This window comes from Kogia breviceps, chromosome 5, assembly GCF_026419965.1.
Source record: "Kogia breviceps isolate mKogBre1 chromosome 5, mKogBre1 haplotype 1, whole genome shotgun sequence".
NCBI lineage: Eukaryota > Metazoa > Chordata > Mammalia > Artiodactyla > Physeteridae > Kogia > Kogia breviceps.
Window position 1 is genome coordinate 31,103,029 of NC_081314.1, and position 22,513 is coordinate 31,125,541.

Genomic DNA, 22,513 nt, shown 5'->3' on the forward strand with positions numbered 1-22,513 from the left:
CACTCTGAAAGGATAAGTGCAGGGTTGTATTGGTTTGTACAAACATGGTTTATTTCTGAAGTATAAACACGAAACTGATAAAAAATGGCTGTTTTCAATCGTCAAAAATAGGATTGAGCTGTGAAATATACATGATTTTCATCTGTTTTGTTCACTAGTATTTCTCCAGTGTCTAGAAAAGGGCCTGGCATGTTGCAGGTGCTCAATATTTGTGGAATAAAGTGAAGAAAATTTAAAAAACCGAAACAAACATAAAGTCTATCTTCAGCGAAGGCCCCAGAGATGGGCCATGCTCACGGCCCCCGCCCCTCATAGGCGGGGTACGCACCTCATAGGTGGGGTACTGGCCATTTCCATGAGATTACATGTCCTGTTTTCCTAATTTGCTCCCAAACTACAGATACTAGACACTGGAAAATGGAGAAGGAAAGGATGGCCATAAGCAGGCTGAAAATGATCACAGTATGGATTATAAAAGTTCTGCGAGCAGAATGGAGTTCCTGAAGCAATGCACAGGTGGTCCAGCAGAGACCTCTTCTAATACAAAATACAGGACTTTCACAAATGTAGAGAATAAGGCCTGAAGACTCTCTCATGTGACATATGGACAACTCACACATAAACTCAACTTCAGACTAAGACATTTCTTAAACTATAGGCACAGTCAGAAGTAAGAAAAGGTCAGGGTCCTGACATGCATTTTGGGCAGGTGGTTAAAAACATATACTTTAAAAAATAACAAAAGCACCGCCAAAATAATAATCACATGAGTGATGATAGGCAGGTTAGCACAAGAGTAGAGCTGACCCTCTGATCTTGAAAGTTCAATATTTCATTTTGGTTTTGGGCAGAGAGATATTTACAAAGGGCAGCATAGCCGTTAAGAGCTGAAATCTATAGTCAGACTGCTTGATTTTGAATTTCTCCTCTACTCACTGGTGTTATAATTTGGGGAAACTGCACATCATTTTCCTCATGTGCTTGCGCATTGTGGATAGTAACCGTACACCTACTGCAGCTCTGCTATGTGGGTTACATGAGATAATTCACGTAAAGCACTCAACACAGGCCTTGGTGGCTGGGCTGTTACTGTCACGACTGTCAGCGTGCCCAGGGCCAAAGTACTTCACTCACCAAGATGAGTGTCCATCACCTTCGCACAGTATTTGCACATGGCATCCAGGTCATTCAACTGTCCTTGAAGGAGGGAAATCTGGGCTTCTAGTTCTTCTTCCTAAAATGAAGGGAGCAAAGATATGAAAATGAAAGAAAAAAAAATCAAAGAAAATCCCCAAAGTCCTCCAAATGATCTGGACTGTTAAAGAGCCACAGTGTCTTTTCAGCCCTAGACAGAACAAAAGAAAGCAACAAATAACAGCAAACCCACCACCACCAAACCAGAGTAAGGGTAAAGTGGAGGTTTAAAAAAATCTGGACTTCTCCTAATTGAATGCCAGCTTTGCACCACGTGTAAATGTTTACCCATACCACCTCGTATTACAAAAGTACATAAGATATCTTCAGTAACTACCGAGCCACACGAATTGAGAGAGTAAATGGGATTTCAGTGGACCCTACTCCTTAGGCAGCTGGTACAAGACCATTACATTTTCTCAGACACATTTGAGAAACCAGAGATTTCCATTTGTTTCAGACAAATCTCATCATTTTCTAGACAATGATAATCTCTTAAAATGTGAGATTTCCCAAAGCACTTGGAAAAGTTCTGTTCCCACAGCCCATAATTAGCTGCTCTTACATCTCCTCTCTTGATAGGATACTAGAGGACTGTATTTATTTGACTGTTTCCAGGAAAAAAATACTCTGGGTGGGATAATTATCTAAACGGTAAAAGACAATCTAACTGTAACAAAAGGATAAAATGTGGGTTTGGGGTTTTTTGCTTTTTTTTTTAAGAAAAAAAGGAATACATGCAAGAAAGTTGCCAAGGAAATTTCGAAGATTAAGGGAGTTTTTCTCAGAGAAAGAGAGTAATCCTCAAAGCTGGACGAGGCTAGCAAATTGACTTTCCAGTGTTAGACGCTTATCTTTTCACAAAAGAATCTTCTGTGTGTCAAAAAAAGGAAAGAGAAACCTCCCAAGAGATACTTTTTCTTAGAGACTGAATATAATTTGACACATAGATGGAAATTAACAGTTGAAAAGGTTACTTGTAGGTGTACCAAGTTTTAGCAATACACATACGCAGCACTGAAAAGCACTGTTTTTAACGGCTGCCTGGAGGATGAGCCCTTAGGAATATGCATTCAAATGCTTGACGCAGAAAACAGACATAGCCATAGCTCTAAAAACAAATTACTGTGAAATGCCCACTGTAGGATTACACAAGCATGAACCATGTACTTTATACATCCCAGAAGGCGAAGCAGCCTCTCTTCTGATAACTCAAGTAAAGACAAATGCAACCAGGCGCTCAGACAGGGAATGATTACTGGGGCCTTGGGTAGGTGGTTTCAGGCCATTTTTCTTCTCCTTTTTTTCCTTTGCGTCTGCACAAACTTGAGTTTCCCCGTTCTATCAGGACCCTGTAGGAATTACCAAAAGAATCCTACATCTGTTGGTTAACCCTAGTGGTGGTTCGTCTCCAAAGATGGCCACCATCCATTCCTTCCCTCCCGCAATGTACATGCTGTTCCATTCATCAAGAGGTAGTGTCTATTTCTCCTCCCCTCAAATCCTGGCTGGCCTGTCACTTGCCTTGATCCAGAGAATGCAGCAGAAGTCAAACTGTTCCAGCTGTGGGCTAGTGTAAGAGGCCTGCCAACTTCTGCTTTCACTAGAGGAAGAGAGCTACCATAGTTAGTTGTAAAGAAGCTCAGGCTGGGATACTGAAAGGGAGGAGAGACAATATGGAGAGAAAGAGGGCACGGGAGAAGCAGTGAGGTTCTGGACATGTGAATGACATCTTCCTGCAGCCTTCAGTTCAGCCTGTGTGAAGCCGGCCAAATGAGTAACCCAGTCAGCACCATGTGGAGCAATAGAGCAGCCCAACCCAGCCTCGTCCAAATGCCTGACCGGTAAACCTATGAGAAGTAACAATGCTGTTTTGAGGAATGGGGTTTGTGGGTGGTTTGTGACGTAGCCACAGATAACTGACACAGCGGGAGAATGGGAAGAACACTAGATTGGTGTATGGCACGAGGAAATCTGAGTTCTATTCCTGGTCCTGCCACTAACAAGTCATGTAAACCTCAGTAATCCTCCTCCCAGTCTGGGCCTAACTCTGGCACTCTCTGGAGAAGGCAGAAGTTAGACACTTTGCTCCCAAGGAGTTTACAAGCTTGGAGTTGGAACAGGAAAGGTATATAAACTAGAGGATGAGGTAGAGTACATGAAAGTCTTATAAAGAAATAAGAATAAATGCCCTGGGAATCCTGATCCCAGCCTCCTGTCCCTCCTATTGAACAAGTCACCTTTTCAATGTGTCACAGATACAAACCCAACTGGAAGAGTCTCAAACTGTACTGAGGCCAGTTCGTGGCAGTCTTTTGAAAGAAGGGGACTCAGGTAGGGCCAGAGTCTGTCCTTGCACTCGGCTACCATTTGGGGTGCTGCGAGCCCGGAATGGACAAAGGACACCAGGAATGTACCACCTCCTGGCTTAAAAACCTCTTGTCTAGTTACTCTAACTATGTATTAGTTTAGTTTGGATTAAGCCATCACTTCTTATAAGATGCAGAAGCCCTTGGGAGCCTTAAACCCCAGCAGTCATTCCTACCTCAACAGATTTATTGTATTCAGTTCGTTTTCTTTTTAAAAGCTGGGAGGGAAGAAGAGCTGGAGGGGACGCAGGCCTTGCCTGTGGGTGGTGAGGCACTGACAGCTGGAGGGAAGTACGGAGCTCAAAGGGGTCTCTTCCTCCAAACACTTTACCGTGCTGGTAGGAACATGACTGTAAGGAAAATGGGCTGAGACTGGCGCCCTCTGAACTGTGCAGTGCACAACCTGCACAAGCGTACGGGACAGACCCGAGAGCACGGCAGCCGGAAGCGCGTGCTGGCTGAGCACACGGGGATATAAGACACAGTCTTCCAGGCGTGCACTTTTGCTTAGGACACTGATGGCGAGTGAAGAGCATCTTGCTTGCCAAAATCCTGAGTAAACCTCAATACAAATGGAATCTGCTCTGTAGAAAATGGCAGTTTTCATTAATTTAAACCTTTTTTTTTTCCAAAGGAAAGCTGACACAAAAGCCCAATTATGAGATAAGAGGAGCATTCTGGTTGAAACAGGTTGAGGGGTGCAAGAACCTCTTCCGTTTGAAATTCAGTGTATGATCTCTCTAGAGTTTGCTTAATCTTAAAATATTCCTAAGCCCTTCAACAATCACTCAGACTTTATGAATAGAAATGGCATCACTTGGAGGCAAAAGGGTGGCTTGTCATTTATTCTTCACTCTTTCATATAATTACAGATAAAAGAAGAGCCGAGGATCAAGCTTCTAAAATTGTGAGAACTGACTTTCCATTTCTATCTTAGCTTCTCAGGCTCCACATGCCTCCTGACTAACATGCTTCAGACACTGACAGCTTTAGTCAATTGTTTTCATTAATGGTCCCCTGTAATCAGAAACAAATGCTTGGCTAATTGCCTTGAGGTTTTATAAAAACAACAGGTTAGTGTCATTTTTATGTATAAATAAGACATGAAGAGAAATGCTTACTATATTTACTTTCACATACATGTTCTGTTACAGGAGGGAGGATGGTGAAACAGGGTGGAATTCAGGGGTAGACACACCTGAGTTCGAATCCTCTTTCTACCAGTTACTGGGTGAGTAATCTTGAACAAGTTCCTTAATTTCTTGGTCCCCTCACGCCCACTTGGCAGTATTGGTGTGAGAACCAAATGATAACACATGGAGAGTGTCTGGCAAAGAACAGGTACTCCACAAAGGCAATTATTCATTTTTTTAAACATTTTAAAAATCAGGTCAAAACAATAAAATATATTTTAGATACAGAGGTCTATGATTCACTCTTGGTTTAAAACTTTTATGTGGTTTAGCCCAGAAAGGTGAATTAGGGCTTGGGAGCCCATTACTGTCTTAAGTTCTGGATAATGAACTGATGTGTAAGGCAAGAAACTGATGGAGGATGAGGATTATGAAGTAGGGTGGTGTGCAGACCACATGTGCAACTCAGCACCAGATGGACCTGGCAGTCCTGCAGAGAAGGACCAAGGACGAGGGCCGCCCCATCAGAAGAGGAAAACAGCTGTCATCTAACCCTTTGATAGTGGTTATGATATGCCTGACCTTGCACTTCACGTGCATGAACTCATTTAATCCTAACAATAAACCTATGAGGTAGATCCTCTCATCATGTCCTACATGATATGTGGTCTCCTCTGTAAGTCACGTTCTCTGGAAGTGATGCCAAGATTGACAAAGCTGTTTGAGAACCCAAGTCACTTAGCCCACTACTCCTATTTCCCCATGTATATATATTCTTTCTTATGCTTGATTACTACTAGGACTTCCAAGGAATAACCTCGTATCTCAAGTTTCCTTTAAGAGAAATTCACTATTTCCAATGTTAAGTCCTAACCCCAAATGGCTTACTAAATTATTTTCCTTCAGAAACACTCAGGTATGATTAGCTGTGTTCCATTTAGTTTGCTGAATGATTTCTGCTTGGACTCTATCTGGAGAAATGCTTTTTGAATTTGCTTTTTAAAAAGTGGTGCTTCTACCACCATTCACCCCCAAATAGTTGATGCGTCATTACACTTCCACTCACATATTATATGTCTCAAATGTTTAAATTGTTTTATCATATATGGATTTTATATATCAATATTGTTACATGCTTCAACATCTTTTATGTTCTTTCTGGGTTAATAACAGGATGAGATTTTGCAGTTTATTGTTTATTCACTTATTCATTAATTTCTTCAACAAATATATTCATTTGTATTGTGCTGGCCCTTGTGGGAAATATAATAACAAACGAGACATGTATGTATTCCAACCTCTGCAAATTTAGCAGGAGGTCAGACCTATATACATCAAGCCAAGAAAGGGGTCAGGGAAGTTTTGCAGCAGATATGAAAAAAGAAACTTCACAGTCATGGGGAGGGCAGATAGCTTCCATAGAGGTAAAAATGAAGGCAGATTTTCTGGAAGAGGCAGCATTTTTGATGGGTCTTGAAGAAGGGGGACTTGGCTCAGAGGTAACGAAGGAAGATGTTTTAGGAGGCAGGGACCCAGTGAACAAAGGAGTGGAGTCAGAAAAGTTCCGGACAAGGGCAAAGAGCCTGTCACTGAGTCGAGGAGGGGCGTGGAGAACAGCAGGAGCGGAGGACCGGATCAGGCAGGAAAGCTCCCCCTCCCTCCCTTCCATCCCTATTATGTTTCTGCTTCAGATACTGATGTTTGTGGGGCTGGGGCCCAACGTGCGGACTGCAGTGCCCACTGCCCTGACACGCCTCCCTGCTCTTGATCATACAGGCGGCAGCAGGGTCCTTGTCCACGGACTAATGGAGACCCCAGCACGCTTGGTTTGGAGAAAAGTGGGGCAGGAAGGGCGCCAGGTGGAGTTCCGCTGAGCTTCCGAGCGGGGTGTCCTCAGATTGCAGAGTGGCAGACAAGCAACCGACACCGACACCGACTGGCAGGCGGCAGGAACAGGCTAAATATAGCAGCCAGAAGACAGGAGAGACACCCCGTGGTTATCGAGCAGATGGGTGAAGAAGGAGTGGGAAGTGAAGGAAACAGAAAGTCTCGAGGAGAAAAAGTGGGAAGGCCTCAGATGTTCTGAGGAAGCTGTGGTTACATAGGGCAAAATACACACATGGTGTGGATGGAACCCCAGCTAGAGCATATGGTGTCAGCAGAGGAAGATGCCACTGGAAAACACAGATGAGGAGCATGAAGAAGGCTTTTCAGGAGCATAAAAATCAGTGCTCTGGGTGTGTGACGCAGGGAGCGAGCTGGGGCATAGTCACCAGCCCTAGCATCAGTGTGTATCACACCCGCATGGACCGCCTCTGTGACCTCCACCTGAGAGCCGAGCTTGCTGAGCCTCAGTTTCCTGTTTATAAAATGGGGATAATAACCCCTATCTCAGGTGACGGTTGGGGATTGAATTACATGAGATATTCCAGATGAAGTGCTTTCCACAGTGCTTGGTGAATGGTAAACGCTCAGTAAATGTTCCTTTTGTCTTTAGATTATTAATATAGTTTCTACAAAGTTATTCCAAGGAATTATGGACACGGGCAAAAAACAACTCCTAGGAAGTTCCTCGTCCTTTCGACACAGATCCGAAATGTCTAATGACAGGGGACTTGGTAACCTGTGGTACACATTGATGCACGGAATATTATGCAACTTGAAATTAAATGTTCTCACAGGAGAACATTTAACAATAACATATATACTGACTGGAAAAGTAGTAGGTAAAGAATGATTCTGTTTTGGGAAAAAAGGGGAAAGACATTCAGCAAACTGTTTATATTGGTTATTCTCCAAATGGTGCGACTGTAGGTCATTTTCCCTCTTATTTTTTCTGGATTTTCTATAGTGAAATCAGATCATACTTTTGTAATCATCAAATCAAATTATTATTCAAATAACGTAATAGAGAGAAAATAAGACAAAAAAGTAAAAGGTGATTACTAAGGAGAAAAAGGAAATATTAATATTTTTAAATTACCAAAACTGATTCCAAATCAAACTGTAAGCAACACTGTAGTCTAAACAAATCTGTTCCCTAAACAACACTAAGCAGTAAGAATAACTTAAATGAAATAATTTGTGAAAAAGTAAATGATTATAATATTTTGTTCAATGTACAATATGCAAGCCCTGAGCAGCACTTTCAGGGTAATGGCTCCTTTCTCTGCACTTAAAGTGGGAACATCACTGGATGCTGTTCTTCATGGGTTGCCTAGAAAGAATGTGATTTTATTTTTTTATTCTATTTTATTTTATTCTATTCTAGTTTATATTTTCTATTCTATTCTATTCTATTCTATTCTATTCTATTTTATTTTATGGTACGTGGGCCTCTCACTGCTGTGGCCTCTCCCGTTGCAGAGCACAGGCTCCAGATGCGCAGGCTCAGCGGCCATGGCTCACGGGCCCAGCCGCTCCGCGGCATGTGGGATCTTCCCGGACCGGGGCATGAACCCGTGTCTCCTGCATCAGCAGGCGGACTCTCAACCACTGCGCCACCAGAGAAGTGATTCTTAAAGATACCATAAAGTAAAGATGGTTATCAAATTTCCCCAGTAAATAAAACAGTTCCTATTTTCAGACAGGATGTAAACAAACATGTTAAATGTAAATGAAAAAGGCCTTTAGAAATTTTGAACTGAAACTCAAAGCTTAAGGTATTTAGCAACTCATATCATTTCAGTGTTGGAATTTCCTTTAGAGATAATATAATTCAACCCCTTATTTTTATAAATAAATTTAAATATGGCTAGGTGGCTAGCTAGGAGCAGAACTTACACAAGCAGACTTTTCTTTTCTCAGCCACCAAAGCAGTGCTATGCCCCAGCGCTGAGACGCATACCACCCGTGGACACCAGAGATGTCCTTCCTCACAGGATGGGTTTTCATAACAATCACAGAGGCCTTTGCCTCCTCCCCATGTCATGCTATAATGGGGTGATGCTCCTTCCAGCCTGTTATAGCCTAGAACAAAGGTGCTAAAACCTAAACTTGATAGTACTTTATGAATTTTCATACTTTAGTTTTCTCCAGCAAGCTGAATAAAACAACTACATTAAGGAATACTGCCCTGGGTTAGATGGGGGAGTAGGAAACACCAGAAATCTGTCTCCCCACCTACACAATAATTGCACCAGCAGAATCTGCCTGATGTAACTATTTTGGAATGCTGGAATCTATTGAAGACTGTCCACTTCTCAGGGAAGGCATGGAGGGTAGATTGTAGTTAATTTCGGTCCATTTCAGTTCTTAGCACAATAGGAGCTACCTGGGATCCCCACCCCCTAGCCCTGTGGCAGGTGCCCTTGTTCTTAGAGTAGCTTGCATGCAGCATGTGGGAGCCAGAGTGGGCAAAAAGGACCCTGCCCTTTAAATATCAGGGATCTGTGCTGATCACTGATTGCTGTTTCTGATCACAGAGGTGCAGACAAAGAGGAGGGTGGGCATTGTCACACCTCCTTCCATTATTGCAAACTTCTCCCTCTCCAGATGAAGTGACTTCCAGTGGATTTAAACAGCCTGCACCCTTTATGCCCCATTTCATTTTTCTCTTTCTCCCCTTTGGGGAGCCAGACATTAAAGACTAGCACATTTAGATACTTAATATTTTGTAATAACCTAAAGGGAAAAGAACCTAAAAAAGAATATATATATATTTATCCCTAGAATGCAAGGATGGTTCAACATATGAAAGTGTGAACAACACCACATTAACAAAATGAGAAGAAAACACATGATTATCTCAATTGGTGCAGAAAAAGCATTTAAAAAAATTCAACACCCTTTCATGATAAAACCATTCAATTAACTAGTGAAAGGAAAGTACTTCAACATAATAAAAACCATACATGAAAAATACCACAGTAAACATCATACTCAATGATGAAAGACTGAAAGCTTCTCCTCTAAGATCAGGAGTAGAAAAAACAAGGATGTTCCACCTTCACAACTTCTATTCAACACTGCAAGTCCAACCAGAGCAATTACACAAGAAAGAGAAATAAAAAGTATTCAAATTGGAAAGGAAGAAATAAAACTATCTCTGTTTTTAAATGACATAATCTTATATGTAGAAAACCATAAAAATTGCTGAAAGAAATTAAAGAGAAATAAATGGAAATAAAATTCCAAGGTCATGGATTAGAAGACTTAACATTGTTAGAATGTCAATACTGTCCAAAATGATCTACAGAATCAACGCAATCTCTATCAAAATCCCAATGACATTTTTGCAGAAAGAGAAAAATTCAACCTAAAATTCATATGGAATCTCAAGGGACTCTGAGTAGTCAAAACAATCTTGAAGAAGAACAAATCTGGAGGAATTACACTTCCTGATTTCAAAACTTACTACAGATTTACAGTAATCAAAACAGCATGGTACTGACAAAAAGACAGACATATAGATCAATAGAACAGAATAAAGAACCAGAAACAAACTCTCACATATAGGGTCAAATAATTTTTGCAAGGGGGCCAAGACCATTCAATGTGGGAAAGGACAGTATTTTCAATAAATGGTGCTGGGAAAACTGGATATCCATTTGCAAAAGAATTGAGTTGGACCCTTATCTCTCACCATAAACAAATGATTAACTCAAAATGGATCAAAGACCTAAATGTAAGACATAAAACTATAAAACACTTAGAAGAAAAGAGAGCAAAACTTCATGATGTTAACTTTGGCAATGATTTCTTAGATATGACACCAAATGCACAGGCATCAAGAGAAAAAGTAGAAAAATTGGACTTCGTGAAAATTACAAAAATTTTGTGCATCAAAAAATTTTTTGTGCATCAAAAAACTGTGCACAAAAAATTTTAAAAATTGTGTTTTTGTGCAGAGTAAAAAGGCAGCCCACAGAATGAGAGAAAATATTTGCAAATCATATGTCTGATAAGTGATTAATACACAGAATATATACAGAACTCTTAAAAGTCAATAGCAACGAAAACATAAAAACCCAACCTGATTAAAAAATGGGTAAAGGACTTGAATAGATACTTTTTCAAAGAAGATATACAAATGGCCAACAAGCACATGAAAAGATGCTCAACATCACGAATCATCAGGAAGAGGCAAATCAAAACCATAATGAGATACCATCTCATACCTATTAGGATGGCTACAATCCAAAAAGCAGATAATAACAAATGTTGGTGAGGATGTGGAGAAATTGGAACCCTTGTACACTGCTGGTAGGAATGTAAAATGGTATAAGCTGTAAAATGGTATAGGTGGAAAACAGTATAAATGTTTCTCAAAAATTAAAAATGGAATTACCGAATGATCCAGCAATTCCACTTCTGGGTATATACCTGAAGTAACTGAAAGTGGAGTTTCAAAGAGATATTTGTACACCCATGTTCACCGAAGCATTATTCATAATAGCTAAAATGTGGAAGTAATTCAAGTGTCCACTGACGGATGGATAAGCAAAATGTGGTTAGTACCTACAGTGGAATATTATTCAGCCTGAAAAAGGAAGGAAATCCTGACATATGTTACAACGTGGATGAACCTTGAAGACATGATAAGCTAGTCACAAAAATACAAATACTGTATGGTATTTACATACAGTACCATTTATATGAGATACTTAGGGTAGCCAAAATCATAAAGACAGAAAGTAGAATGGTGGTTGCCAAAGGAAGGGTGGCGAGGGAGGCGAGGGTTATTGTTTAACGTGTACAGTTTCAAATTTACAGGATAGGCTGAGTTATGGAGATGGATGCACAACACAATGAAAGAATTTAATACCACTGAACTGTACACTTAACAATGATGAAGATGGCAGATTTTATGTCCATTTTACCAAAATAAAAAAAAGAATACTGCCTTCTCATAAAGTTAAAAATGGCCTGCCCTAAAATAAGTGTGGCCAGGTAAGGCATGGGCCAGGCTTCTGCCAGCCAGGCTCTCTGATCACTCTCCCTCATTTGATCACTAACAGTGACCATCCGAACCTGTTCCCCACAGCAGTCCACAAAGAGCTGCAGGACAGGGCCACCAGGTGAAATAGAGGGAGAAACTTATTTTTCCATGCAAACATTTGCTGTATTGTCTTTTAGCAAATCCCTCAAGTTGACCAGTTACATATTAAATCCGCATTCACTTCATTGTTTTCCATGTGGCAGTGTTCCAAGTATCCTTTTGAAGTCAGGTGTGGGCAGTTAAAATAAGTAACTCCAATCACGTGCTTGTCGTTGGTGAGACGGGATATGGATTGTTGATAAACAATTTACAAGTAGAACATGTGAAGCTCACAAAATTTAGAGACAGAAGTTTCTTCTTATTCAACTTCCTCTCATAATTTTTACTGATGAAGTAAAAAAAGATCTTAGTTTCTTACCCCATTTTATTTTTCTGGGCTCTTATAAGGTAGAAATTACTGATTGTCCAGGCATGACTAGTAACTTTTTTTTTTTTTTGCAGAAGAGAGTTAAACACAGACTCTCTGCGCTTCAGTACTCTCATCTGTAAAATGGGTGATAATTACAGAACTGACCTCACAGAGTCTTCTGAGGGTTAAAGGAGCTAATACATGCAAAATGTCCTAAGAGCAGAGTTCACGCATGGAAAGCACTTACCCATCACCCACTAGGAGAACATTTTCACACCAGGATGTATCTGAAGCTGGCTTTATTTATAGAAAATCTCATTTCTGATTTGGTATTCCATTAACCTTACTTTCAATTTTTAATATGCATGAAAATCACCTGGAGAATGTCTAATTTAGCAGGTCTGGGGTGGGGCCTGAGAGTCAGTACTTCTAACAAGCTCCCAGGGGATGACTACATAGCTGGTCCACGGACCACACTCTGAATAGCAAGGATTTAGACTTCTGAATACAGCTGCCAACCCCTCTGGGGAGGTTGTGAAGCACTTTACTACTTCCCTGCTCTAAGGCGGTTTTAACAGATGGCTGCATGGTTAGATGCCTATTTGGTAACAGTACAAGAGACCTCTTCTCAACATGGAATAGGATGCAGGGAGGAGAAGCAGGGTGACAGGCACCCAAGAGAGCTTTGCAATGTCCCTATGCCAGTTCTGTCCAGAGTGGCTTCGCTGTTCTATTCAGAACTAATTCCTACACTGTTTGGGGTCAATTTATTCTACTGTAAGTACAAGCACTTATTTTTAAAATATCTTTATTGGAGTATAATTGCTTTACAATGGTGTCTTAGCTTCTGCTTTATAACAAAGTGAATCAGCTATACGTATACATATATCCCCATATCTCCTCCCTCTTGCATCTCCCTCCCACCCTCCCTATCCCACCCCTCTAGGTGGTCACAAAGCACCGAGCTGATCTCCCTGTGATATGCGACTGCTTCCCACTAGCTATCCACCCTACGTTTGTAGTGTATATATGTCCATGCCATTCTCTCACTTCCTCACAGCTTACCCTTCCCCCTTCCCATATCCTCAAGTCCATGCTCTAGTAGGTCTGTGTTTTATTCTCATCCTACACCTAGTCTCTTCATGACACTTTATTTTTCTTAGATTCCATATATATGTGTTAGCATACGGTATTTTTCTCCTTCTGACTTACTTCACTCTGTATGACAGACTCCAGGTCCATCCAACTCACTACAAATAACTCAGTTTCATTTCTTTTTATGGCTGACTAATATTCCATTGTATATATGTGTCACATCTTCTTTATCCATTCATCTGTTGATGGACACTTAGGTTGCTTCCATGTCCTTGCTATTGTAAATGAGCTGCAATGAACATTTTGGTATGTGACTCTTTTTGAATTATGGTTTTCTCAGGGTATATGCGCAGTAGTGGGATTGCTGGGTCATATGGTAGTTCTATTTTTAATTTTTTAAGGAACCTCTATACTGTTCTCCATAGTGGCTGTATCAATTTACATTCCCACCAGCAGTGCAAGAGGGTTCCCTTTTCTCCACACCCTCTCCAGCATTTATTGTTTCTAGAGTTTTTGATGATGGCCAATCTGACTGGTGTGAGATGATATCTCATTGTAGTTTTGATTTGCATTTCTCTAATGATTAATGATGTTGAGCATTCTTTCATGTGTTTGTTGGCAATCTGTATATCTTCTTTGGAGAAATGTCTATTTAGTTCTTCTGCCCATTTTTGGATTGAGTTGTTTGTTTTTTTGTTATTGAGCTGCATGAGTTGCTTATAAATTTTGGGTATTAAACCTTTGTCAGTTGCTTCATTTGCAAACATTTTCTCCCATTCTGAGGGTTGTCTTTTGGTCTTGTTTATGGTATCCTTTGCTGTGCAAAAGCTTTTAAGTTTCATTAGATCCCATTTGTTTATTTTTGTTTTTATTTCCATTTCTCTAGGAGATGGGTCAAAAAAGATCTTGCTGTGATTTATGTCATGAAGTGTTCTGCCTAAGTTTTCCTCTAAGAGTTTGATAGTGTCTGGCCTTACATTTAGGTCTTTAACCCATTTTGAGTTTATTTTTGTGTGTGGTGTTAGGGAGTGTTCTAATTTCATACTTTTACATGTAGCTGTCCAGTTTTCCCAGCACCACTTATTGAAGAGGCTGTCTTTTCTCCACTGTATATCCTTCCCTTCTTTATCAAAGATAAGGTGACCATATGTGTGTGGGTTTATCTCTGGGCTCTCTATCCTGTTCCATTGATCTATATTTCTGTTTTTGTGCCAGTACCATACTGTCTTGATTACTGTAGCCTTGTAGTATAGGGAGTCAGGGAGCCTGATTCCTCCAGCTCCAGTTTTCGTTCTCAGGATTGCTTTGGCTATTCAGGGTCTTTTGTGTTTCCATACAAATTGTGAAATTCTTTGTTCTAGTTCTGTAAAAAATGCCAGTGGTAATTTGATAGGGATTGCATTGAATCTGTAGATTGCTTTGGGTAGTAGAGTCATTTTCACAATGTTGATCCTTCCAATCCAAGAACATGGTATATCTCTCCAACTATTTGTATCATCTTTAATTTCTTTCTTTAGTGTCTTTTAATTTTCTGCATACACGTCTTTTGTCTCCTTAGGTAGGTTTATTCCTAGATATTTTATTCTTTTTGTTGCAATGGTAAATGGGAGTGTTTTCTTAATTTCACTCTCAGATTTTTCATCATTAGTGTATAAGAATGCCAGAGATTTCTGTGCATTAATTTTGTATCCTGCTACTTTACCAAATTCATTGATTAGTTCTAGTAGTTTTCTGGTAGCATCCTTAGGATTCTCTATGTATAGTATCATGTCATCTGCAAACAGTGACAGCTTTACTTGTTCTTTTCCTATTTGGATTCCTTTTATTTCTTTTTCTTCTCTGATTGCTGTGGCTAGAACTTCCAAAACTATGTTGAATAAGAGTGGTGAGAGTGGGCAACCTTGTCTTGTTCCTGATCTTAGTGGAAATGGTTTCAGTTTTTCACCATTGAGAACAATGCTGGCTGTCGGTTTGTCATATATGGCCTTTATTATGTTGAGGAAAGTTCCCTCTATGCCTACTTTCTGCAGGGCTTTTATCATAAACAGGTGTTGAATTTTGTCAAAAGCTTTCTCTGCATCTATTGAGATGATCATATGGTTTTTCTCCTTCAGTTTGTTGATATGGTGTATCATGTTGATTGATTTGTGTAAACTGAAGAATTCTTGCATTCCTGGAATAAACCCCACTTGATCATGGTGTATGATCCCTTTAATGTGCTGTTGGATTCTGTTTGCTAGTATTTTGTTGAGGATTTTTGCATCTATGTTCATCAGTAATATTGGCCTGTAGTTTTCTTTCTTTGTGACGTCTTTGTCTGGTTTTGGTATCAGGGTGATGGTGGCCTCATAGAATGAGTTTGAGAGTGTTCCTCCCTCTGCTATCTTTTGGAAGAGTTTGAGAAAGATAGGTGTTAGCTCTTCTCTAAATGTTTGATAGAATTCGCCTGTGAAGCCATCTGGTCCTGGGCTTTTGTTTGTTGGAAGATTTTTAATCACAGTTTCAATTTCAGTGCTTGTGATTGGTCTGTTCATATTTTCTATTTCTTCCTGGTTCAGTCTTGGCAGGTTGTGCATTTCTAAGAATTTGCCCATTTCTTCCAGGTTGTCCATTTTATTGGCATAGAGTTGCTTGTAGTAATCTCTAATAATCTTTTGTATTTCTGCAGTGTCAGTTGTTACGTCTCCTTTTTCATTTCTAATTCTATTGATTTGAGTCTTCTCCCTTTTTTTCTTGATGAGTCTGGCTAATGGTTTATCAATTTTTTTAATCTTCTCAAAGAACAAGCTTTTAGTTTTACTGATCTTTGCTATCGTTTCCTTCATTTCTTTTTCATTTATTTCTGATCTGATCTTTATGATTTCTTTCCTGCTAAATTTGTTGGTTTTTTTTTTTTTTTTTTTTTTTTTTTTTTGGTTCTTCTTTCTCTAATTGCTTTACGTGCAAAGTTAGCCTGTTTATTTGAGATGCTTCCTGTTTCTTAAGGAAGGATTGTATTGCTATAAACTCCCCTATTAGAACTGCTTTTGCTGCATCCCATAGGTTTTGGGTCATCATGTCTCCATTGTCATTTGTTTGTAAGTATTTTTTGATTTCCTCTTTGACGTCTTCAGTGACAACTTCGTTATTAAGTAGTGTACTGTTTAGCCTCCATGTGTTTGTATTTTTTACAGATCTTTTCCTCTAATTGATACCTAGTCTCATAGCATTGTGGTTGGAAAAGATACTTGATACGATTTCAAGTTTCTTAAATTTACGAAGGCTAGATTTGTGACCCAAGATATGATCTATCCTAGAGAATGTTCGATGAGCAACTGAGAAAAATGTGTATTCTGTTGTTTTTGGATGGAATGTCCTATAAATATCAATTAAGTCCATCTTGTTTAATGTATCAGTTAAAACTTGTATTTCCTTATTTATTTTCATTTTGGATGATCTGTCCATTGGTGAAAGTGGGGTGTTAAAGTCCCCTACTATGATTGTGTTACTGTCGATTTCCCCTTTTATGGCTGTTAGTATTTGCCTTATGTATTGAGGTGCTCCTATGTGGGGTGCGTAAATATATACAATTGTTATATCTTCTTCATGGATCAATCCCTGGATCATTATGTAGTGTCCTTCTTTGTCTCTTGTAATAGTTTTTATTTTAAAGTCTATTTTGTCTGATATGAGAATTGCTACTCCAGCTTTCTTCTGATTTCCATTTGCATGGAATATCTTTTTCCATGTCCTCACTTTCACTCTGTATGTGTGCCTAGGTCTGAAGTGGGTCTCTTGTAGACAGCATATATATGGGTCTTGTTTTTGTATCCATTCAGCCAGTCTGTGTCTTTTGGTGGGAGCATTTAATCCATTTACATTTAAGGTAATTGTCGATATGTATGTTCTTATTACCATTTACTTGTTTCGAGTTTGTTCTTGTAGGTCTTTTCCTCCTGTTGTGTTTCTTGCCTTGAGAAGTTCCTTTAGCATTTGTTGTAAAGCTGGTTTGGTGGTGCTGAACTCTCTCAGCTTTTGCTTGTCTGTAAAGGTTTTAATTTCTCCATCAAATCTGAATGAGATCCTTGCTGGGTAGAGTAATCTTGGTTGTAGGTTTTTCTCCTTCATCACTTTAAATATGTCCTGACACTCCCTTCTGGCTTGCAGAGTTTCTGCTGAAAGATCAGCTGTTAACCTTATGGGGATTCCCTTGTGTGTTATTTGTTGTTTTTCCTTTGCTGCTTTTAATATGTTTTCTTTGTATTTAATTTTTGATAGTTTCATTAATATGTGTCTTGGCGTGTTTCTCCTTGGATTTATCCTGTATGGAACTGTCTGTGCTTCCTGGAGTTGATTGACTATTTCCTTTCCCATATTAGGGAAGTTTTCAACTGTAATCTTTTCAAATATTTTCTCAGTCCCTTTCTTTTTCTCTTATTCTTCTGGGACCTCTATAATTTGAATGTTGGTGCATTTAATGTCCCAGAGGTCTCTGAGACTGTCCTCAGTTCTTTTCATTCTTTTTTCTTTATTCTGCTCTGCAGTAGTTATTACCACTATTTTATTTTCCAGGTCGCTTATCCGTTTTTCTGCCTCAGTTATTCTGCTGTTGATCCCATCTAGAGTATTTTTAAGTTCATTTATTGTGTTGCTCTTCGTTGCTTGCTTCCTCTTTATTTCTTCTAGGTCCTTGTTAAATGTTTCTTGCAATTTGTCTATTCTATTTCCAAGATTTTGGATCATCTTTACTATCATTATTCTGAATTCTTTTTCAGGTAGACTGCCTATTTCCTCTTCATTTGTTAGGTCTGGTGGGTTTTTACCTTGCTCCTTCATCTGCTGCATTTTTCTGTCTTTTCATTTTGCTTAGTGTGTTTGGGGTCTCCTTTTTGCAGGCTGCAGGTTTGTAGTTCCCTCTGTTTTTGGTGGCTGTCCCCAGTGGCTAAGGTTGGTTCAGTGGGTTGAGTAGGTTTCCTGGTTTTGGGGACTAGTTCCTGTGTTCTGGTGGATGAGGCTGGATCTTGTCTTTCTGGTGGGCAGGTCCACGTCTGGTGGTGTGTTTTGGGGTGTCGGTAGCCTTATTATGATTTTAGGCAGCCTCTCTGCTAATGGATGGGGCTGTAGTCCTGTCTTCCTAGTTGTTGGGTATATATAAGCTACAAGCACTGTAGCTTGCTGGTCGTTGAGTGAAGCTGGGTCTTGGTGCTGAGATGGAGATCTCTGGGAGATTTCTGCCATTTGATATTACATGGAGCTGGGAGGTCTCTTGTGGACCAGTGTCCTGAAGTTGTTTCTCCCACCTCAGAGACACAGCCCCGATGCCTGGCTGGAGCGCCAAGAGCCTTTAATCCACACGGCTCAGAATAAAAGGGAGAAAAAAGAGAAAGGAAAGAAAAAAAGGAAGGAAGGAAGGGAGGGAGGGAGGGAGGGAGGGAGGAAGGAAGGGAGGAAGGAAGGGAGGAAGGAAGAAAGGAAGGAGGGAAGAAAGGAAGGAAGGAAGAAAGAAAGGAAGAAGGAAAGAAAGAAGAGAAAATAAAGTAGGATAAAATAAAGTTATTAAAATAAAAAATAATTATTAAGAAGAAAAATTTTAAAAAGAAAACAAAACAAAACAAAAATGGTTTGGTCAGAACCCTAGGACAAATGGTGAAAGCAAAGCTATGCAGATAAAATCTCATACAGCAGCACACACATACACACTCACAAAAATAGAAAAAGGGGAAAATAATAATATATCTTGCTCCCAAAGTCCGACACCTCCTCAACTTGGGATGATTCGCTATCTATTCAGGTATTCCACAGATGCAAGGCACTTCAAGTTGATTGTGGAGATTTAATCTGCTGCTTCTGAGGCTGCTGGGAGAGACCTCCCTGTCTCCTCCTTGTGCACACAGCTCCTGGGGTTCAGCTTTGGACTTAGCCCCACATCTGCGCGTAGGTCTTCCGAGGGCGTCTGCTCTTTGCTCAGACAGGACTGGGTTAAAGGAGCAGCTGATTCGGGGTCTCTGGCTCACTCAGGCCAGGGGGAGGGAGGGGTATGGATGTGGGGAGAGCCCGCGGTGGCAGAGGCCGGCATGACGTTGCACCAGCCCAGGGCGCGTCGCACGTTCTCCCGGGAAAGCTGTCCCGGGACCCCGGCAGTAGCGGGCTGCACGGGCTCCCGGGAGGGGAGGTATGGAGAGTGACCTGTGCTCGCACAGAGGCCTCTTGGTGGCGGCAGCAGCAGCCCTAGCATCCCACACCCGTCTCTGGTGTCTGTGCCGACAGCCGCGGCTCGCGCCCATTTTTGGAGCTCCTTTACGCGGTGCCCTTAATCCCCTCTCCTCATGCCCCAGGAAGCAAAGAGGAAAGAAAAGGTCTCTTGCCTCTTCGGCAGCTCTAGACTTCTCCAGGACTCCCTCCCGGGTAGCCGTGGCGCACTAGCCCCTTCAGGCTGTGTTCACGGAGCCAACCCCAGTCCTCTCCCGGCTTCTGACCGAAGCCCGAGCCTCAGCTCCCAGCCCCCGCCTGCCCCGGAGCATGAGCAGACAAGCCTCTCGGGCTGGTGAGTGCTGGTCGGCACCGATCCTCTGTGGGAATCTCTCCGCTGTGCCTTCCGCTCCCTGTTACTGCTCTCTCCTCCATGGCTCCGAAGCTTCCCCCTGTCACTCGCGATCTCCACCCGTGAAGGGGGTTCTAGTGTCCTGACCAATCTTTTGTAAACCAGAATGGTTCTCTCCTCCACCATGCTGATTAGCACAGATGTTACTTTATTTATCAAGGGTTTTCCCCTCTCCACTTAACACGTGATCAGACTAACTGATGAAACCACCCAGCCAGCACGGAGGCCTCGGCTGGGCTTCTCATACAGTTGCTGTCTGGGTAGAACCATCTGCGTGCTTTCCCTTGCTGTTTCTGGCACCAAAGTAGGCGTCTGCACAATGGCTGACCTAGACAGAAGGGCCTCAGCCAACACTGCTTCTCTAGGGCAGGGCTAACTGACCTGTGTGAGGATGAAATGTGCACCCCTGTACCACAATGCTCTGGGCTACTGACCCCCATGATGTCCCATTAGAGACAAACAAAAAATGGCGCCCTACAGAAATCCAAGTTGAGGATCACGCATGGTTTACCAAGTACTTTAAGTTATAATTGGTAAAAGGAAACCAAGTGTTGGAACAGCTTTGATTAACACAAACATTACCAATTCTGAGACTTCCGGAATTAAAAAAAAATGTGAGAAGGAAATAATTCTCTAAATTACTGGTTTATTTACATACCTATCACACTTTAAACATTTTTGTCCCTTAAACTAATTTATAAAAACCCCATTGTCACTATATACCAACAACTCTCGCTATTTTTCGGATGTGGTTGGTGAATGCCACTGGGAAATGAGGTGACTTTTCAGGTTCTAGAAAAGGCCAGAGGAAAGCCTAATGCATCTGAATCCTTGCGCAGCAGAAAAAAATCCTCAACAGCCTTCATTCATTCCTAAACATTTACTGAGTGCCAGACACAATATCTGGCTCAGGAGATACTGTGATAGAGACAAGTGCCTGGAAAAGCCTTATAACTAAATACAAGCAGTTCTCCGACAGTGAAAGTAAAGGAAGCAACTGCAGATAACCTAGGACATGCCTCATCTTTAGATGCTGCTTCCGTAGATTAGGGGAGGGACTCCAGAATCGGCAGCTTCAGTAGGACCATAGCTACCTCCTGAAAGTGCTTAAAGCTTCCAGAGGGTGGCAGGGAAGGCTCCATGGGACACGAGGTGCTTGGGCAGAGACTGGAAGGAACTCTAGGAGTTTTAGGGCCACATGAATCATTTTGGTCAGAAGAGACAGTGGAGCAAAGTAGGACAGAGGTGTGAGACAGTGTGCTTGATTTGAGGTACAAAACAGCTGTGTATTCCTGAAAGGCTGGGGATTTGGAGGGAGGCTCTCACTGTAATGCTGGACACGGTGAGAGTACCAAGGGCCCTGCAGGCTGTGCCTCAAGATTTATCCCAGGGAAGAAGGAGCCCCTGCAGAATTCTGATGGGGACTCAGACATTCACAGTGAGGAAGCTGATGTTATAAATACTAGGGATGTATGTGGCCATTAACAAAATGGACTTATTCTAAAAGTTCTGATTAGCAGGGTACTGTTGTTGAACCGAGAACTGAGAACTCAGTTACTGAACTGGGAACAAAAAATTAATACAGAAAGTGTAATCTTTCTATAACTTCCTTTCCCCAACCCAACCAAAATCAGAAGCTGCACGTCACACCCAGAGTAGAGTCAGTTCTGTTATGATGCTTGTTTTGAAAATGTGAACTTGTTCCAACGAGGTCGATGGATTAGGGAGCAACGGAGCACAGCGTGAATCCCATGTTTGCTTACGCACAGTTGCATCCACAAGAAACACTGGGTGAATGCAGAGAACTGCGCGAAGCTGGACTAGACACGCAGGAATACACAGAATGCATACATGCGCACACCTCACACATCTGCCAGCGACTTGGGTTCACGGTGTGTGTGACAAGCTGTACCCATAACCCAAATCTGTCAGGTTCCAGAGAATTCTCCTTCCATTACTTCACTGTAAGTCATAAGCTGCGACCTTTCCAATAATGTTCACTTCTCCAACCAAGTAGCAGGTGTTTTTCAAGGTAAAGGGTCATATTTATTGCAGTATTTATTTATTTCTTAATCATTTTAACATGTGTCAAACCAACCAGGTTCCTACTTCATGTGTCACTGATGAAGATTTTCAATGTCGTTCCCCAATCCCATCTTCCCCATGAGTCCGGTGGTTTTTAATGATCTTGTACAGCCTGGTGATTTGGGGGAACGTATAAACTGCCTCCAACAAAACTGACTGTTGCGAAGATGCCTGTTCATTTGAAGATGAATACACTCATGACAATCAAATTGATATATTTTCCCACAGAGGTAACTGTTTGCAGAAAAGCTTCGGTCTGGAGATCACGGCGGCACATGGCAGGGCTGACTGAACTCTGACTCCACGCGGGAGGGGCAAGGACGCTGGTGCCCCCAGTGTTCACTTCACCTCTTCCTCTGCAAGAGGGTCCTGCAGCCAGGAGCCTCCCCTAAGGGGAGGCCACCCCAATCCAGAGCCACAGGAAGACACAGTTGGTCTCTCTCCTTTTCCTGCTTCTAACCTGAGGAAGGGCCTGCTCTGAGCAGGGCTAGGCAGAGAGGTACAAGGAACTGGGGCCCTTGAAGATGCTGATGAGTTTCTAAATCATCAGCTCCAAACCTTTGAACAAGCTGGGAAGCGTTTAACAATGACCGGTACCCAAGCCCCACCCAAAAAATTCTGATTCAGTACTTCTGTTACCAGTATTTTTTTAAGCTCTCCAGTTGATTCTGATGTGAAGCCAGGAATGAGAAGGTCTTTGGACTTTTT

The 22,513-nt window shown here is 41.4% G+C and overlaps 1 protein-coding gene across 22 annotated transcripts in view; it reads right to left on the reverse strand.

Annotated features, from left to right (window-relative positions):
* TBC1D5 (TBC1 domain family member 5) overlaps positions 1-22,513 on the reverse strand; it is a 567,716-nt gene that overhangs the window by 24,538 nt on the left and 520,665 nt on the right. For all 22 annotated transcript variants that reach the window (XM_067033841.1, XM_067033850.1, XM_067033846.1 and 19 more), the window contains one exon: positions 1,135-1,234. In XM_067033841.1, the coding sequence (XP_066889942.1) occupies positions 1,135-1,234 (100 nt within the window). The remainder of the gene's footprint in view (positions 1-1,134; positions 1,235-22,513) is intronic.